Source organism: Oryx dammah, unplaced genomic scaffold, assembly GCF_014754425.2.
Source record: "Oryx dammah isolate SB20612 unplaced genomic scaffold, SCBI_Odam_1.1 HiC_scaffold_16, whole genome shotgun sequence".
NCBI classification, from domain to species: Eukaryota; Metazoa; Chordata; class Mammalia; order Artiodactyla; family Bovidae; genus Oryx; species Oryx dammah.
In genome coordinates this window covers 25,265,276-25,284,919 of record NW_024070200.1, presented here as the reverse complement: position 1 = coordinate 25,284,919, position 19,644 = coordinate 25,265,276, and the positions used below count along the sequence as shown (strand labels likewise).

Here is a 19,644-nt window from a genome sequence, read left to right as displayed (position 1 = left end):
TATAGATAGATTCACTCTCATGTTAGGTTAAGTAACTGAAGACCTAGAGCACAGGCATCCATAAATACCCGGGGTCCCTGCCATGATACGGGTGAGCCGCAAACCAACGACGACAAACGCAGGCAGAGGGTTCTGCTACCAGGCAACAAGAAATATGTGGTGCCAGTCTTTAAAACAATCATTTGGCATTACAGAATATACCATTTAGACTCAGATGCCATTCAATACAGTGCTAAAGTGTTGATATTAAACATGCCAAGTACATCATTAGAGAGTTATATGTGAAGCCGAGAAGAGGATAGTTAAGTACTATCAACACATTTGCTTTGCACCCAGTTTGAGAAAAGGCTACTTTCACCCAATTTCACCATCACCCTTAGCAATAAATAGCCTTTATATTTTCAACTTGAAAGGAAAAGGGTAATTCTACAGCAGAGCTAATTGCAAATATTATAAATAGAATCATTAGAAAATGACCGCTTTTTTTTTTATCCCCACCACTTGGGAGGACTGTGGGTAGCCTTGAAAACAATTTACAAATGACTTATCATCAAGCTCAGATATGGAAATGATGCCTATACATTCACTGTGATGCCTGCATGTATCTTAGCTGACCAAGACCATAAGGATAGAGCCCTGTCTTCCTGGGAGCAAAGCAGGGTTACTTCTGCCAGGGGATTAGAGGACTTTGTTTGGGTCCTGAGATGGAGCAGTGGTCACTGAAACATGCTGTGATCATAATAGAAAGGAAACTTTGCTTAACTGAAGATGTCAAAAATAGATATCCATTAGCAAAATAACAGATATAGATAATTATCAGGTTATCTCCTATTTCTGGCTCCTATAAATTATTGTAAAGTATAAATAATGTTACTAAGAGTAGTCTCCAATAAATAAACCTCAATCCTTTATTGATGATGGATTTAATACAGTACTTCAGACTGAAAACATTTTGAAAAATAACCACTTCAAGATGTGCTGAAATAGACCCATAGTAAAATCAACAAATTCTAGCTGCCTTGTCAAATTCCTGTATGATAAAAAATAATAAATTAGCAGAAGACACTGACTCAGGAGACATCTGTGGAGGCCTATCCAGGCTCTATCCCCAGAACACACACATTCACAAGGGAAAATAAAAACTGGTCATTGTGCTGGACCCCATAACTGAGGAGGCAAATTTTAAAAGCCATACCATCGCACCAATATTCACTTAGATTTTCAGTTATTGCTTGCTTCTCTAACACTCTCCAGTGAGAAAGTTCCAGCCATTCTGAACTTTTTCTGTGCCAAACACATGTGTCCCAAGCCAGTTTCCTGAATGCCTCCATCCTGCTTCCTGCTAACCAGGCGACTCTCACACCAACTCTTTCCTCAGCACCACACAGAGTCTTCATTCTTCCATAAGCAGGGATGCCAGAGTTAACACATAAAAATACAGGATTCCCAGTTGAATTTGACATGTACATGCAATATTTGTGCTGTGCTATGCCCAGCTACATCCAAATCTTTGGGACCTCTTGGACTATAGTCCAGCTGGTTCCTCTGTCCATGGGGATTCTCCAGGCAAGAATATCGGAGTAGGTTGCCATTCCCTCCTCCAGGGGATCTTCCCAACCCAGGGATTGAACCCACATCCTGAATTGGCAGGTGAATTCTTTGCCAAGCACCAAAAAAACAGTCATTGTTTATCTAAAATTCACATTTTGCAATGTGTCCTGTATTTTAATCTGAGAACCTTCATTAGGAACAAACATCAATTGCCACCATCTTTTCTACGAATCCCACTTTTGCCTATTGACTTTTATTGAAACATTTCTTCCTTGAAGCCCACTACTCGGAACTCGCTCTGAACAGAGGCTGTGATTCATTCCTCTGCTTCTGACTCTCCCAACGTGAAAGAGCAGTGGTTATCACTCAGCACACCCACTATTTCCCCCCAATATCAGCACATTAAAACAAACAACAACAACAAAAATAAAACAGCACTCCTTACCTGTTCTCAATGCTGCTCTCCATCGGTGATGCCCACACCTTTCATTGACCAAACTCAGTGTCGGAGGCTCATGCTCTGAGGTCTGTCCAGCCCTCTCCACTAGGAGGCCACAGATGCCCGCATCAGAGTTTCCAGGAGGGGTAACGGTTCCACACACATCTCCTTGACTGCCCAAGCTCAACAAAGTCATTTCCTGACTTACCTTTAGCCATCTGTTGGCACAGCCATTCCTTGACCTTTAATCATGCTTCATTTTTAAAATGCCAAGTATCTGTTAGAAAAAAATAGAGGAAAAGCTTTCTAAGGTATGAGAGCAACAAAAGTTTCAAAGGGAAAAATGTATAGGCTTATCTATATAAAATTTAAAAACATTTTTGTATCAATGAACACTATAGAAAGAAGTAAAAGGCAACAAATGGGGAAATATTTGCAAGAAATGTGGCAGAGATAGTATCCTTAATATATATATTAAGGATATATATATATATAGTCACAAAGGAGCTGGACACTAGTGATTGATTGACTAGTCACTAAGTTGTGTCCAACTCTTTTGCGACCCCATGGACTGTAGCCAGCCAGGTTTCTCTGTCCATGGGATTTCCCAGGCAAAAATACTAGAGTGGGTTGCCATTTCCTTCTCCAGGGGAATCATCCCGATCCAGGGATTGAACCCATGTCTTCTGCATTCACAGGTGGATTCTTTACCATAGAGCCACCTGGGAAACCCTATATGTACATATATATATATATATAAAATTAAAATTGATAAGATAAAGAATAAAACTCAAGTGGAAAACAGAGGACATAAATATATGAATCACTAAAAAAAATTCAAATGGCCAGTAAGTATTAAAACATTATTCAACATCATTAGCAATAAAAATGCAAATTAAACACATGAGATGTTCTTACGTAATGCTTTTTAGGATATCTTTTAATTTAATATTTTTTATCAAATAACAAAAACATTAAGATGGCAATTAATATGAACATTAAACGTTGCTGATAAACATATAAACTGATACACACCACAACTCTCTTGAAAAACAAATCATACATATTAGCTTTTAAAAAAAAAAAAACTTATGCTTTTTGACCCAGTAATGCTTTTTATAGAAATCTACCCAAAGACATAAGAAAGTTGAAGGAAGACTAATTTCCAAGAAATTTATCACCATACAATGAAATATTGTACAGTCAGGAAAAATAGTGTTTGAAAGTGATGTATTGATATGGACACATGCAGATACTAACATTACTTAATTTTAAAGCTGCCTTACAGCCAAGACCACTGGAGCCCCAGCATCCTTTTATTCCCCAAACAGTGTCTAATAAAAGCTCAGCTATTATCACAGAGTGAGCTGTAACTTTTAACATCAAAAAATGTGGGAGACACTCAGGCATGATCCTAATTTTGAAATAAATATATAAATAAATAGTAAATTAGGGAGCAACAAAACATATTAGTGTTCATAGTTTCTGGGTGATAAGGTAACTGCATATTTTTTTTCTTATTTATACTTTTGCATTATCTTCTAGATTTTCTATGAACATAGGAAAAAGATAGAGAACATAAACTTGTTTAAAAGCAACAAACAGCATTCTCACAAATCATTCTGGGAACAAAGCGCGCTTTACTGGCTGCCTCACCTGTAGCCCCATCCCTTCCCACTCTTTCTCTCCTGTTCCCCATTTCATCACTCCCTCCTCACGTGTTTGTCTCTTAACTCTCTGGAGTCCTTCTCTCTATTGTCCTTCTTTCATTCCCATTGTGTCTGCTCCCATCTCTGGCAAAAGCCCACTGTTGAGCATGGCCTAGAAAAACTACAAAACCATTATCATCAGGGCCCCCTAGAAAACCAGTGTGCTTAAATTTGACCCATGCAACTCCTAACTACTGTGTAATCTTATTACTTATTTTCTATCGATCCTACTTGCTTTGCCCACATGGGCTGCTCCACAGCTTTTTTTTTTTAACTCTCAAAATCCTCTCCTTCTCGCACTTCCTTTATCTCCACAAACGACCTTTACTCTATTAAGTTGTTCAAGCCTGTTCCCATCACCTTCCCCTCTCTCTCCCCCTCCCCTCCTTCCCTCCCCACCCTCAAGTCACATCCATTTTTTCTTCCCCCCATTTCAGAGGCTCACCTCTCTTTTTCTCTGTTACTGATGCAATATCACTTAGGATTTAAATTCTTCTTCTTTTTTTTGCAAAGTATCTTTGTTTTACTTTTTATTTTATTTTATTTTACTTTGCAATACTGTATTGGTTTTGCCATACATCAACATGAATCCGCCATGGGTGTACACGTGTTCCCCATCCTGAACCCCCCTCTCTCCTCCCTCCCCATACCGTCTCTCTAGGTCATCCCAGTGCACCAGCCCCAAGCATCCTGTATCCTGCATTGAACCTAGACTGGCGATTCATTTCTTATATGATATTATACATGTTTCAATGCCATTCTCCCAAATCATCCCACCCTCGCCCTCTGCCACAGAGTCCAAAAGACTGTTGTATACTAAATTCTTCAATTAGCATTTCTAATACAGACAACTTTAAACTCAGTCCTCTCAATCAAGAAACATACTCAGATCTCTCTATTTTTATCACCAATATTCACCAAAGAGAAGTATATCATGTATTTACTCAACCTTTATCCCACTTTTCTACTGAAGCTGCTCTCTCTAGAGATCCCCAAAGAAATGACAATGACAATATGTTCATCTGGGAGGCTCGACTGTCTGTCCAGTTCTTAGTAACACCTCCCTTGGTTTCCTACAGGTTAAATTTTCATCCTTAGCACATTACTTATTTTAATTTTCTACTAAAGTCCAAAGATAACATTTCTAGCATTTTATCAGCACTGGTGCATATCTATCCAAATAATAGTTTTCTGTAAAGCTATTTAGTGATGAAGTTTCAACTCAAATCATGAGCCCAGAGGTGTGGCACATTTACCCCAATATCCACGTGACTTAGTCTCCTGTGCCACACAACCAAAACGTGGTTCTCATCACTCACCAGCGCCTTCCCCTGCATCACTCTTCTTTATAGCGCATTAATTACTACCAGAAACTATTACATATTTTCCCCTCCTCCCAAATGAAAACATTGTTATAAACTATCCCAGCTCATTATAGATCCTCATTACATATTTACTGTAAATAACTGAACAAAGACTGAGCAAGCTATGACATCCAGTATGTGCTATTTAAAATGCTCATTGTCTTTAGGGCTGTATGCCTAGTAAGGGCCAGGAGTTCCAGGCACAGGCAAAAGATCAACCTTTAACAACCTGCAAGGTGCCCTCTCAGTCCATACACCTACAGGTGGAGAGAGATACTTTGTGTATCCGTGGTTGGAATCACTGCCTGATTTTTCACCCAGTGCTGCATAACTTTCTCATCACATGGCATTGTTGTAGTTAGTCACAGAGCTTTAAAGCAATGAAAAGGCAGAATGCATATGTGTGTGTTTGTGAGTGTCTCTGTAACCAGACTCCTCTATATGACTCCTTTTGAAAATATGGTATGTCGACAACATCTGTGCCTGAGACGGAGATTTGGCCAGAATGCTAAGAAAATAAACATGGCAGTTCAACTCGATACTGGCAACCGGTTACTGCCCCATGGATAGGCTGCGCAGAAGATGCATGTGTATGAAATGGTATATTAAAGTAAACTTACAAAAGCAAAGAGCAATCATTGCAACCATAATTTTTTCTTCCTCTTTGGGATTCTAATTTTAAAAGCATTAAAGAAGACAGCTGCTCATGCTGTGATATGCGCTAAACAGCCTGAAGGATGGAAAAAAATATATTTGTAGCTCATAATAACTATTGACCTTTCTGATATACAATGTTCTCTGTGTTAGCTATTTGGTTCTATCAACAGTGAAGATTGAACATGACTTTTTAATAGAAAACATGGGGTTTCAAGCTGCCTTCACAAAGGTGTTTATGTATTGTTATTTTGTTTTGTACTACAAAGACCAGGTCCTGATGCCCTTTGTCTGACATCGTGTTTGTCATTAAAAAAAAAAGAAGAAGAAGAAGGAAGGAGAGAAAGGAAGGAAATAAAAGAAGGAAACAGGAAAGGAAAAAAAAGCCTCAACATTACTGAGTATGTTTTATATGAGGAATTGGCTCGTAACCACTTTATAGTCGTGATAAAAGCATTGCCACACTCGATCCCATACGCAATACTGGTAATGGAATCCAAGAGGCATCCCGGGAGGACGTACTATATTTTTCTCCCAGAATGGATCCCTCAAGTGGCAACATTTATAGGGAGTCTCCAGGAAGATTTAAAACCTTCGCCTGCAGTATTCAGATGGCAGGTGCTTTAGAGCACACAGCCTGCTGCCGAACGGGTCACACCGGATGTCATATACTCTCAAAGGCCATCTTTACAATACCCAGTTTTTCCCCTTGAACTTTCCTGATGCTTAGGAGTTGTGTACAGAAACACCCACTGGTAGCAGCTTGACTCTGACACTGTGTGTATTTCCCTGGAGTGGTATCATCCAAACACCAACTGTGGAGCAGCAGGCGGCAGCTGAACGCGCTCCTCTCCCTCCGGGGACAGCCTCCCCAAGTAGCAACCCCTGCCAGTTGCAGGAAGCCTGAATGCCAACCTCATGCATTCCGATTCTCATCCCAGGCAGGCAGATACTGCCGGGGAGCTCATGCTGACAGGTGGCATGGGTTCGCAGATTATTATTGTTTTCCTCTTCTTCTTTTTTGGCGGATTATTTTTAACGTTACTTTGAAGGAAGTTTATTGCATCATTATTGAGCCACAATTATTTTCACAGCTATGCTCTAGAGTTTCAGTTAATGATTCATAAGTTTCTAAACAAAGCTAAAGACTCACAACTGAGTGAGAGCAGGAACCAGCCCTAATGAGACTTCAATAAATACGGCTTTTCCGTCATACTCCCAAGCAAGCACTGAAGCTGAGAGAGCTGACGGCTGAGCCAGAGGATGGCGGCCGTGATTGTATTTGCCTGATGTCCAAAAGCCTGGGAAACCCAGGAAATAGTGGGCATTGCCTCCCCACCAGTGGCTGAGCATCTATGTGTAGTCTACAGAGGCCCATCACCCTCTTCAGAATTGCCCTGGTGCTTGGTGGAGGACGGGCCAGTGGGGAGGAGACCAACTCTCAAAAGACAGAGAACACAGTGTTCTCTAATTCTAGGCAAAATCAGGCCAATCCTTTTTTTGCCTACCAAACCCACTGGTCCATGACTCTCAAAATAACACTTAGCAGAAAATGCTTCCTTAGAGATGAATACAAGAAAAGGACATAATGATTCCCTCTCCACAAAAAAATAAAATAAAGGCTTCTTGGGACAAGATGTTTGGTGTGAGAGAGTGAAGGGCAGGGACAAAGTGACTAATTCTTCCTAAAAGAAAGCATCAGAATGTTACTTTATTCAACATGCAAAGTGAGTGTCTATTTATGTAAAATGTAATCCTAGGTACTTGGGGGGAGGAAGGGGGCTGGAGAAGGGCAGGGAATGGATACAACTAAATATAAGCAAGATGTCAAGCCTGCCTTTCAAGATGTCACAGTCTTGCAGATGATACTTTTGATAGCACCTTTTGCAAATTGCACGTTTAAAAGAAAAATCAGTTGAGCATTTAGCTTTGAAAACATAGACCCCACTTATAAAAATCAGCATTACAGGTAGCTTTCCTTACATATGTGAATTCACCATGTACTCTGGGCAATGCCTTCCTTCGCAAAATCACATGAGTTTTACCCATGTGCGTGTTGTCACATTTCAAAACAAGGTCATGATTTTTCCAAAAAAATGTTCTATGTGGGTATTATCTATCTTTGCATAACAAATCACCCCAAATACTTACAAACTTTTCTTTTAAAAGCAGATATTTCACACAGTTTCTATAGGTCAGGAATCCAGTAACAGCTTGTCTGAGTAGTTCAAGCTCAGGGTCTCTCATGAGGTTGCTATGGAGATGTCAGTCAGAGCATAGTCATCTGAAGCCTTGACTAGGGAGGAAGGCCCACACCTAAGGTCACTCACGTGACTGTGAGGAGGACGCCTCAGTTCCTCTCTACACTGATCTCCCCAGAGGACTGCTCAAGCGTCCTCACAGTATGGCAGCTGGTTTCCATTAGAGTGAATGAGGCAGCAACAGGGAGGCCATGCTGCCTGTCATGACCAAGCCATAACCACCAAGTCTGCCACATGCTACTTATCTGAAGTAAGTCACCAAGTCTAGCCCACAGTCAAAGGGAGAGGAAGCATGCTCCATCTTTCTGAAGGAGTACCGAAGCATCTGTAGCAGTTTTAAATTACCACAGTTCTCATCCCAGATAAACGTAAAATCTGCCGGGGACAATTTCTGTGAGAAAAGGTTTCTTTTTACCATTGACATACTATTTTTACCACTGACCTCCTACTAAGTTGAAAGTGTTAGTTGCTTAGTCGTGTCTGACTCTTTGCAACACCGTGGACTGTAGCCTGGCCGGCTCCTCTGTCCATGGGATTCTCCAGGTGAGAATACTGGGATGGGTTGCCATTTCCTCCTCCAGGGGATCTTCCCAACCCAGGAATCGAACCCAGGTCTCCTGCATTGCAGGCAGATTCTCTACTGTCTGAATCATCAGGGAAGCCCTACTACTAAGTTGGGAAGATCTTATTAGATTAATGTCAATATTTAATGAATATCAGTTATTGAATATATTAAATATATGTAAATTATATATATATATATTCCCTATGTGCTATAGAGAATCAAAGTTAGACCTGTCTCCACTCTGCTGCCCTAGCATAAGAGATAAAATGAGGATACAAATAAATGTAAGAACAGTATATTGGACACATCATGAACTTTGGAGTCAGACAAACAGGACATGTCTATGTGCTCTGCCACTGACTATCTGGAAGACTTGGATAACATGTATTTTTATATAATGATAAAGATTTGATATTTTCATCAGTCAGTATGGGCTAAGTTAGGCTGCAATTAAAAGCAATCCCCAAACTACAACAAAAGATTTATTTCTGTGCAGATGGGCTAAAGGTTCTGCCTCCTAGTGTCCTTATTCCAAGACCTAGGTCAGTGGAGCAGCCACCATCTGAAACGTCGATAGTCAACACAGCAGTGAGAAAGAGAAAGCAGGACCTTGTGACCAGCTCTTCTAGGAAATCCCACCTGAAAGCAATACATGACTTTTGTTCATATTCTTTTGGCCACAGAAAGCCACGTGATCAAACCTAATTTCGACGTGGCAGAGGAAGTGCAGGGAACCTTTGGCAAGAAAAGAAATAACTTGTCACATTCTAAAGTCCTAAAGTACTACATTTCTTTTAGAGTGAATGAGGCAGCAACAAGGAAGCCTGTTATGACCTAGTCATACATGTTATCTAACAAAGTTAACAGCACACGCCAATGAAAGTTTGACTTTATCAAGAGAACTGTGAAATGGCCCAACATCTCTTCCCTAGTCTTGTGAAGGTCATTTTGGTTGTTTGCACTTTGCACAGAACATCTCAAAAAGGGAAAGATTCAATTAAGCAGTGAAGTGAGGAAAGAGTATATTTAACTTCGTATCTTAACAACTTAGTCCAATTCCACTTCTTTAAAAGGAAAAATACTTTGCTCACACTTAAGGAATAACAGAGTTGTCTCAAAATGTAGCTTTTCTTTCTCACTTCCATCATGATTTCATAGCAATTGAGGGCTCTGCCACTAGTATTGCACAGCAAATATATGAAGTATGCTAAAAAGAAAGGCTGTCTTTATGCTTTGGCCTCATCCTCTTGCAGGAACCCCAAGGAGAGTCCCAAAAGTGCTCAGCATACACCTGGACCTCGGATTAGTCAGAGAGAACAGGAGAGTTCCCAGCCATCACCTTCCCTCCCTCTCACCACTGCTTCCTACGTCTACATAAGAAAGCAACTACAGTACCAGTGAGGGAATCATCAACAGAGGAGGAATAACACAGACATGCTTTCACATTATGGTGGCATTTGCCCACGTAAAGATTATTACAACTTTTGCTATAAATTGTTCTGTAAATTTCACAAAATATGCAAAAATTGACATTTCAAGAGCTGGGATCATTTAGATTTATTTAAAAGTTGAAGCCCTTGAGATTCAGCAAAAGCGAGTCTATTTCTTTATCTAGCTTTCATCTGTGTGGGTCTTGTTTTCTTTTTTTCGTTCCTTGTTTATAATTCGTAGGTCACAACTGGCCATATCTGGGCTTTGACCACTTAATCCAGTTTTACCCATCAATTTCTCCTTTGTCTCAGGCAGCAGATATAACTTCTCTGAATCCCAGTTTTTCTTTTTTTATCAGATCATGCAGCAATCCTGGCCTGTCTCAAAAAGTTGACAGAAAAGCTTGTGATATCTGGAAAGCACTCTAAAACGCTTTTTTGACACAGATTGGTTCCACAGTCTTTACAGAGCACCAGTCTTAAGGATACTTTTCTCATTATGTTGTCCTCTCTTCATATCCACCCAAAACACACACACACACACACACACAGACACATCCTTTCTCCATGCTACAGTCATGTCACACATCACCAAGGCCAAGCTCCCTTGGTTCTCTCCCAGTAGAACGTTCATCAAAATCCATGCTTCTCACCTGAGACCCTTAGAAAGCTTCTCTTCTAAACTACTGCTCTTGTCTGACATATGCAGATTACATCTCTTTACATGAGAGACATCCCTGTCAGAGCTGGGATAACCAGAACACATTTGCCAGTCCTTGAGGTCACACGGCCACAGTACATGTGTACTGGGGATTAGTTTGTTAGGTAGCCTCTGAAAGGGCCAGTGTGGCAGGTTACTTCTGCCCCTGTCCCCAGAAAGGCATGTTAAAGCAGAAATCTTTATCAGACATTAAACTCTTCTCTAAGTTGTCTTCTCTCGCTTCTCCCTCACCGCCCTTCGCACCATACCCCCATGCTTTTGAAATAAAGAGTAAGGAGCAGTTATTATTTTGATTTTCAATCTAGATTTCACTGGGGCAAAATCTGACCTCAGAATTCCTCTCACACCAGTTGTCCTGGTTTTAATGAAGGCTGCTCCTGTATATTCTCAATCGCTCAGTCGTGTCTAACTCTTTGCAACCCCATGGGCTGTAGCCCACCAGGCTCCTCTGTCCATGGGGATTCTCCAGGGAAGAATCCAGGCAAGTGAGTTGCCATTTTCTTCTGCTCCTGTATATATTGGCGATCTAACCCACAGGGCAGGGGAGTGCTGTATTCACTGCTCAGCCAGAGCAGGACGCGGTGTTCACCTTCATAGCTCATGTAGAGTTTGTGTCTCCCATTTCGTCCCCTAAGGGGAACCACCCTTGCTGGGGTCTCTAAAGTATCCACTAAGTGTTTACCTGTGAAAGTTCCATGTACTGAAAATGATAACAATTTCTAATGATGCCTGAATTATTCGCCTTCCTACGATTACGTGGTTCCTTCCTTCCTGGGTCAGGGTTTCTTGGACCTCAGCCCTAAAAGACAGTTCACTTTTCTGGGAAGTTGCATTTTTCCTCGCCTGTTGCAAACACAATCTCACTGAACAGAGCTGAATTCTTAAAGCTGAGTTTGTGATGTGGATTCTGATGGCTTCACGTTAGTTCAAGTCTCTGAGGACTGGGGCCAATAAACGTGAAAGGGACCCTAGAAGATTGGCATACTTTTCCTTTTCCACCAGGATGAAAAACTGCTATAAATTAAGTCTAACCTTAAATGTATAATCTGTCCTTGGGAGGAAGGAAAAAAAAGGGGGGGTGGATATAGCATCTTCAAGCTCTCGGCATCGCTTACGAGAAAAATTGGTTCTAAGGGTCTCTGATCTTGTGTTTTAGTAAAATAGAACTGCACGGCTGACTGACAGTTCTGATCTAAAGCATTTACGTTTAAGTTTTGATCTCTCTGCTTTTGATTAAAACTAATGAGCTCATTTAATTCAAAATGGGAATCTCTGATAAGAGAAATAAGGTTGATGTGATTGGATTAGAGGGGCAAATTAAACTCTTAGAGCAGAAGTTTGTGCTTATATAGTGTATTAAAAAGCTGTTGGCGTATTATGGCGTGTTAGATGATGAGAAAAATTTCATAGTAATTCATATTTAATCAGAAGAAATGAAAGTACTAAATATAACATGGCTCTGCTTTTCCCTCGAGTGATAAAAAGCTGTACATTTAAAATGACATCAGATCCATGCTAAGACAAAAAAAAAGAAGAAAATCTTGAGAGAGACACATAAGAAGGGACACTTGTCAGTGGTTCCATCACCCTAGAATAGAAACGCCATAAATATAGGAAAATATATCAGGTGAAGGCAAGAATGATACAAGCCCCCAACCACAAATAGTAAGGCTTCTCTTATTATCTCACTCTTCTTTCATCAGAGCATCAAATATAAAAAAATAGATGTTTCTTCCCCATAGAAATATGTGGAATACATTTCATAATTTGAAATTGAAAAGCTTGTTTTGCCTATTTTTTTCTTTGTTTTTAATAGCTATTTTCTCACCTTCTTAATTTTTAACTCTCTTTATTACACATATTTCTTGACCTTCATCCTAAAGAAAATTAGTGTTCTTGTAGAGCTGCTCAAAATGTTTTGTTGTTGAAAATTTTTTTTAACTTTAGAATAATAAGAAAAACTTTAAAGTATATTTTAGAAGAGTAAAATTTGACTCTTTTTAGGCATTAAACCCCCAAGTTAATTTCTTTTCAGGAAATTACTTAAATGTATAAAATACCATCGAAGCTTATTTCTAAAGAAAATAGATTTGTATTGCCTCCTGATCTGCGTAAAGGTGGTTTTAGATCAGCAAGAATGAAAACTACCATTTTAAATTTTATAAGTCAAAACATACTCTGCTTAATCTTAAATACATTGAAAGGGAAAGAGTAGCTGCCTTAAGAGAAGAAACTATGATTTTCTCAGAAGCAAAGAGGTAGAAACACGGAGGATGTTTTCTGTTCTGGGCTGGGGAGAAGCTGCCACTAGCAACAGCAAGAGCAAGCTGACCTTTGGAGTCGTTTTTGTTTCTATCTGTATAGCCCATTCTCAGCCCTCTATCTCCAGTCGGTTGAGAAGACTTCAGGCCTCTTATTCCCCATAATGAAGGGAAATAACTCAGAAGGGCAAGGACACTGGCCAGGGTATGGCTGCCCCAATCTTGGTGGTGTCATGGTGCTCAAAACTTCCCAGCAAGCAACTGATCCAAGAAGGGATTTGCAGGGAGAACAAAAAGCAAGTCGTCCTGACTCTGATCAGAAGCATCTCCACCTGAGTCTTGGTTGATCCCATAAATCTCTGGGGTCCTTCTTTTTCATGACTGTTCTCTCCGTGTGTACCAGCCAAGCCTCATGATATGCTACAATTACTATCAGACACCACTTGGAGAGCTGCTGAAACCTGAAAAGCTCTTGCTCAAAACCAAAATGGAGTTTCTTGGGATACATTAATTTTTCTTTTTTATTTCCTGCAAAGTAAACATTTTCTAAATGAGATAAATTGATTACTACGCTCTTAGCACCCATCAGTCATTTATTTTTAGTGAACTCAAGGATTGCACCTGAGCAGTAGCTGAATGGGGCTATGTAGAGATCTAAATCATGTGTATGTATTTTTATATTCTTCAGTGGAATCAACCAGCCCCAGTCTGCTCACCACTGACAACACCCTTGAGCGTTCCTTTTTCATCCGAATGAAATCTACTCTGACCAAACGCGGTGTGCACATCAAATCATCAGGATATAAGGTAAGCTGGGTTCCAGCAGGGGTGAGACTCCTGTCTCGGGTCCATCCTAGGTCATTTGCATTGCATGTCCCAGCTGGTTTGGGTCCTCATGATCAATACATGTGATTGTGAGCAGTGCACAGGGTTCTTAGTTTATCTTCCTGTCTCAAGGCAGGGGACTCATTATATCTCACATTCTCACTTCAGACAGTGCTGGCTCGCTAAATGCTTCAACAGAGTGTCTTTTCTTAAAACACATGTTAATAATGCATCAAGTGCTTCAGCACATGCTAGAAATTCACTTTGATGGAGAAGGTGAGCCAGATTCACATTAGTCCTTAAGATGACTATTCTAGAACTACTACTATAAAAATTCTACTTCTCCCACCTCCCTCTTCCAATCCCCTCTTTCTCTTTAGAGAAAGACTGTCCATTTAAAAAAAAAAAAAAAAACATCTTGGCCACCAAGAGTCATACATGTAGGTAAGAAAATCAGGTTGGATGTCCGAAAACCTAATTTTGAAATTACAGTGGCTGAACGTTCATTCACACCTTAGGACACTCCACATACAGAAAATATGTTTCACGCAAGAGCAAAGACCAAGTCCATTATTTTACCATTCTAAAGTTAAGAATATAAAAGCTCTAATCTTGGGAAATTCCAACATTTCAGTTACCATAGCAACATAAATTAAGACCTATGAAATTCATGAAATGCCTTTGGCAACCTGAATCTTATCAATTTTACAACACGCTAACCAATCTCTCAAACAGTATTTATTATATGAGAAGGGAGAACAAATGGAATGCACTGTGGCTGTCGCCGGCGTGACCTCTTCCCTTTGGAGAGTCTAGAGCTTCCAGTAGCCCAGTTCTTGTGGGTCAGTGTTCTAGCCTTGCCAGGGATAGTAACAATCATTCTCATCAGACTTTGAAAACCTTATATAAGTCATCAGGACGGGAGCAGCTTCAGAAAAGTCAGAATCAAACATTTTCTTTGATATTAATTCTTCTCTAAAAAAAATAAAGCAATGGCAAAGCAGGTCTTTCTAGGGACAATCTTTAGATGGGCTGTCCCACAGCCCAAAGGGCACATTGGGAACACCCTTAATTTTTAACAGGGATCAAGGCAAGGGAGAGGTAGGTACTTGGGCAGCACCGGGTGCATTAGCTCCACCTACAGAGAGATTTGTAGTCCTGTGATAAAGGGGTAATTCGGAGGACAGAAAACAGACTATCTTATACCAATTTTGTATTTTCCTGCCTCACTGAAACACTATACATTTATTAGTTGTTAGCTGTGTAGTCTCAGCCAGTTTGAAATTCTATAGACAAACTATTAGATGTAGCCATTATTGTCATGTTAATGCTAGAAAGATACATTATTGGTATTCCAACTTTCTTCCATTTCAGCTCTTCGTCTTTCTCAGTTTGTACTGGTTTGTTGTAGGCATATCCCAGAAGGAAAGAAGGGTGGAAGGGGTGAGGTGTATTTTGAAAAAGCAATATCTAGTATAATTCAATATCATTATATAACTTAATTGTTTGAAAACCAACAGAAAATTGTTACTACTTTCATACAACAAACTAGAGATTATAAAACTTTGCAGCATCTTAGCTTTGCCACAGAGTAGGCGGTGTGGTAAAACTAACAACAACATAGAGAAGTAGTTTGAGTTCCAGTCCAGGCAAGAGACTAAGTGACTTGGGTTCTGTTGGTCTGTCCTGTCATTCGGGCAGCTCAGGCAACCTGTTTTGCTACATGATCTGAAATTTCTGAAATACTGATAGAATATTCATTCATTATTTTGACAAATATATAAATATATTTGTGGAGCCTATCTGAGATCCTAAACTCAGCACTGAACAACAGAAAGTCCCTGCTACTGCTAACAAGCAGCAAGGGAAAAGAACACAATAAGTAAATAAATAAAGTGATTTCAGAGAGCAATGAAGGCTAAAACAGCTAACATTTGTGCTCACTACAGTATGCTGAGTGTGAGACAGTTTGTATGTCTTTGCGACTGTCCAAGAAGGAAGTGTTTTCATTGTTTCCATTTTACAGATGAAGAAACTAAGCCTCGAGATGTTAATTAAACACCCAAGGTCACACACTGGGAGGGACAAGACTGGGGTTTTAACTCTGGCAGTCTGGCTCTACATCCCTGCACTTAGCCACAAGGCCACACTCTTTTAGGCAAAGAGTAAAGCAAGGTAATGTGAGGGACCATGTTTGATAGGCTCACTGAAGGTCTCCCTGAGTGACATGTCACCTAGGAGAGGTGAATGAAAAGAGCCTTCCATGAAACCATAAATAGAAGAAGAATGTTTCTGGAACTCCTCTGGTTTAGGATTAAGACACCTTGCTCTAAGAAGGGAAACAAAATATTAAAAAGTACAACCTTGAACATCCAGGATTAGAAGAGATTTAGAGGCTGTTCCAGTTTCTATCAAATTATATCATGTTAAAGTGATCATAGTCAAAGATCTCTCCTGGTAAATGTCACACTGCACTTGAAAATGTGTGGGTTATTTTCAAATATCTTTTGATATTGATCTCTAACATAATTCCACAGTAATAAGAGAACAGACTCTGTATGATTTCAATACTTTTAGACCATGAAACTTCTGCACCTGGTTTTAGGCCTCTGGATATGTTCTAGGGTCTCCTAGTTTATAGTCTATGGGAACGTGTATCCTACTCTTGTGTGAAAACTGTATAAATCGTAATTGTGTTGATAATGCTTTTCAGGTTTACTCTATTCTTCTACTGCTCTATACCTTCCTTCTATTAATTTCTGAGAGTTTCGTAGTGAAACTCCAACTAAAAATCTTAGTTTATCGACATGTAACAACTGTAAAACATAGGAACTATAGGCAACTTTGTTCTGTATTTTCCAAGTCTCCTGTAAATGTGTTAACATATTTTCATAATTTACAAAAATAAAAAAGATGAATTATATCGTGTTAAAGTGATCACAGTCCTCTGACAGTACCATCTTTCTCAACATATCCTGCGAGTCTCCATCCAGTGCTGACTTCCCTCCCCAGCACTGCTCGCATGAGAGTTGCTGCATCCCCTGTTCCCCCAATAAGATGAATCACCCAGCAGACCCAGCTCTCCCCCTCCTCCTCCACAGTGAACTTCCCTCATTAATTAACCTTGTCTGGAAGTGAGTGGAAGAGCTGATGAGAAGCCGTGACATGACACAGCTGAATAACATCCCTATTTATCTGTTCATTCTCAGTAAATAAATCTAACAGCTTATAAAACATTCAAATAAAACTGGTAATCACTCCCCCCACCACACAATAAACACAAATAAAAAGAAACAGTGATGATAATTTCTCCATACTCCCAATATTCTCCCTAATTTATTACCATTGTTTGCTTATTTCTTTCCCCTTAGTTAAAGATTCAAGATGTTAAGCCTGGCTCGATGCAGGTCACTACATTTTCCTCCATTTTTTTCCTATGACCTTGGCACATGGGCTGTTCTGACTTTCTCCGTAACTTTTCAGCGTCATCATTGTTGTCACTGACCGTAATAATGGTAACAGAAGTACCACTTACTGAAGACTGGCAGGGACTGTGCCATTTTATATTGATTTTACCGAATCCCCACAGCGTCATATAAAAACGTCCTCTGTGCCGGGCATTGTTCAAGGTTTACATTCTTTTATTATGCCGATTTTGCAGGTGGTGAAGCTGAGACTTCCAGAGCTTCAATACTTTGCCCACATTCATTGTTATAGTTCTTAAGTAGCTCCTAAGGAGTCAGGATTGATCCAGGCATTTAGGCTCCAGAGCCCTGTCTGTTCACTGCTCTGTTTCAGTGCTTAACATATTAAGTCCAAAGAAGGGCTCGGCACAAAACGGATCTCAACAAAGGAAAAATAAATTTAATTTTTTAAAAGGAAAACCTCTTGCTTAAGACCTTCCCTTGGTATCTCAGCAGATTGCACAGCACCAGTTTACAGAGATTTACCTTTCTTTCGAGGGTATACGATGCCCACTCATATAGCCATGGTCAAGAATTCTAGCCAAAGAAGTGCCAACCTGTATCTGCTAATCCAGGTTGACAGTGGTATATAAATTGGAGTTGCTTCCACACCCCAGGCCTCAGGAAAGTTGCCCTCTCTTCTCCAGTGAAGTTTCCCTGCTGTGAGCTGACATTCCTTGTCTCTGTCTCCATTTGTCGTGTTATCTGATGGAGTGAAAGTGTTAGTCATTCAGTCATGTCCAACTTTTTGTGACCCCATGGACTGTAGCCTGCCAGGCTCCTCTGTCCACGGAATTCTCTAGGCAAGAATGCTGGAGTGGGTAACCATTCCCTGCTCCCGGGGATCTTCCCCACCCAGGGATCGAACCGAGGTTTCCCGCGTTGCAGATGGATTCTATATCATCTGAGCCACCATCTAGACCAGCCACTTTTTAAGCCTCAGGGGCTTTGTTGTTGTCTCATCGTTGGCCACGTATCTTCACATAATGGGCCCCTTCTTTTCAGTTGCAGTGCATCAATATTCTACCTTCTTGAGTAGGTCTAGGTCTGGGGGAACTTCCTAGGTATAGCACAGTAGGGCAATGGAGATAATGTAATCAGGGAAATAAGAGAAGGAAGGACTCATGGGGTTGCCTCCTTCCCTCCTGTCCCTTGGATGGAACCATTCCAATTTATACTCTATTCTTAAATGCCCACCAGCAGCACTGTCATTTCTAGAGTATTTATCCACATACATGATGATATCCTACCTCTCAGGGTGTGGTGGAACATCCTGGTCTGGGAAACACAGACAGATAGAGAATCTCTGTTATGTTGATACCGTGCTGAGAATGACTCCTTGAAAATCCTCAAATTCAGGAGTTCCCACTCTGACACACGCAAACATTACTAACAGAGGATGGGAGAGCTCCAGATACTTAAAAATAAGCAGTTTCCCCATCTGGGATAACTTGGCTATGAATTTGCCTGTACCTACATGTTGAGCCAAATGATTCCTGAAATCTATCCAGCCTCGTTATAGTCTAAAGAGTCAAAGTATAAATAATAATAGAGAAAAAAAATACTTTGTAGGTTCACTAGTTTATTCAGCCTGCTGATATAATTCAGCTTTAAGAATCTTTTATCAATATCCAAACATGAAGTAACAAAACCAAAAATTTAGAGGGTGCTAATTGGCTACAGGAAATTCTTTTTGTCTAGTCTAAGCCCACAAACATTGTCATGTTTTAAGTTAGAAACTTCTCTTGTTCAATTTAAAAAATTCATTGTTGTATCTGTTCTGTAGAGTAAGGCCCTTCCATTATTTTACCAGTGATTTGTTTTATTTGGGGTGTCATAGATGCCCATAGGGGCTTCCCAGGTGGCGCTAGTGGTAAAGAATCCACCTGCCAATGCAGGAGACATAAGAGATGTGGGTTCAATCCCTGGGTTGTGGAGATTCCCTGGAGGTGGGCATAGCAACGCACTCCAGTATTTTTGCCTGGAGAGTCCCATGGACAGAGGAGCCTAGCAGGCTACAGTCCATGGGGTTGCAAAGAGTCAGACATGACTGAAGCGACTTAGCACTAGATGCCTTTGAGGATTTGATGAAATCTGTAGCACCTCTCCCAAGGTAAATGTATTTTGCATCAGGAAGTTCTTGAATCACTGAAGTGTATCCAGTGATTTGGGGTTACAAAACGCTATTTAATGTGATTAATCGTTGATACTTATTAAGAAATCAAGTCAGTGCCTCTTCCAGAACATATTTCACCAATATTACAATAGTCATTTCCTGTCTCATTTCTCACTCCCCTTCTGTCCATTTAGTGTCAGTAATACGTACTGAAGTTCTGTGACCAAAGACATCAACTCCTAGATTACAGAAGGACAAAAAGAAGATTTCCATTCTGACCCCCA

General features: G+C 40.3%; 1 protein-coding gene across 2 annotated transcripts in view; it reads left to right on the top strand.

The window, feature by feature from the left end:
- Window positions 1-19,644, top strand: part of NPAS3 (neuronal PAS domain protein 3) — a 954,232-nt gene that overhangs the window by 871,574 nt on the left and 63,014 nt on the right. For both annotated transcript variants that reach the window (XM_040256781.1, XM_040256782.1), the window contains one exon: window positions 13,644-13,762. In XM_040256781.1, the coding sequence (XP_040112715.1) occupies window positions 13,644-13,762 (119 nt within the window). The remainder of the gene's footprint in view (window positions 1-13,643; window positions 13,763-19,644) is intronic.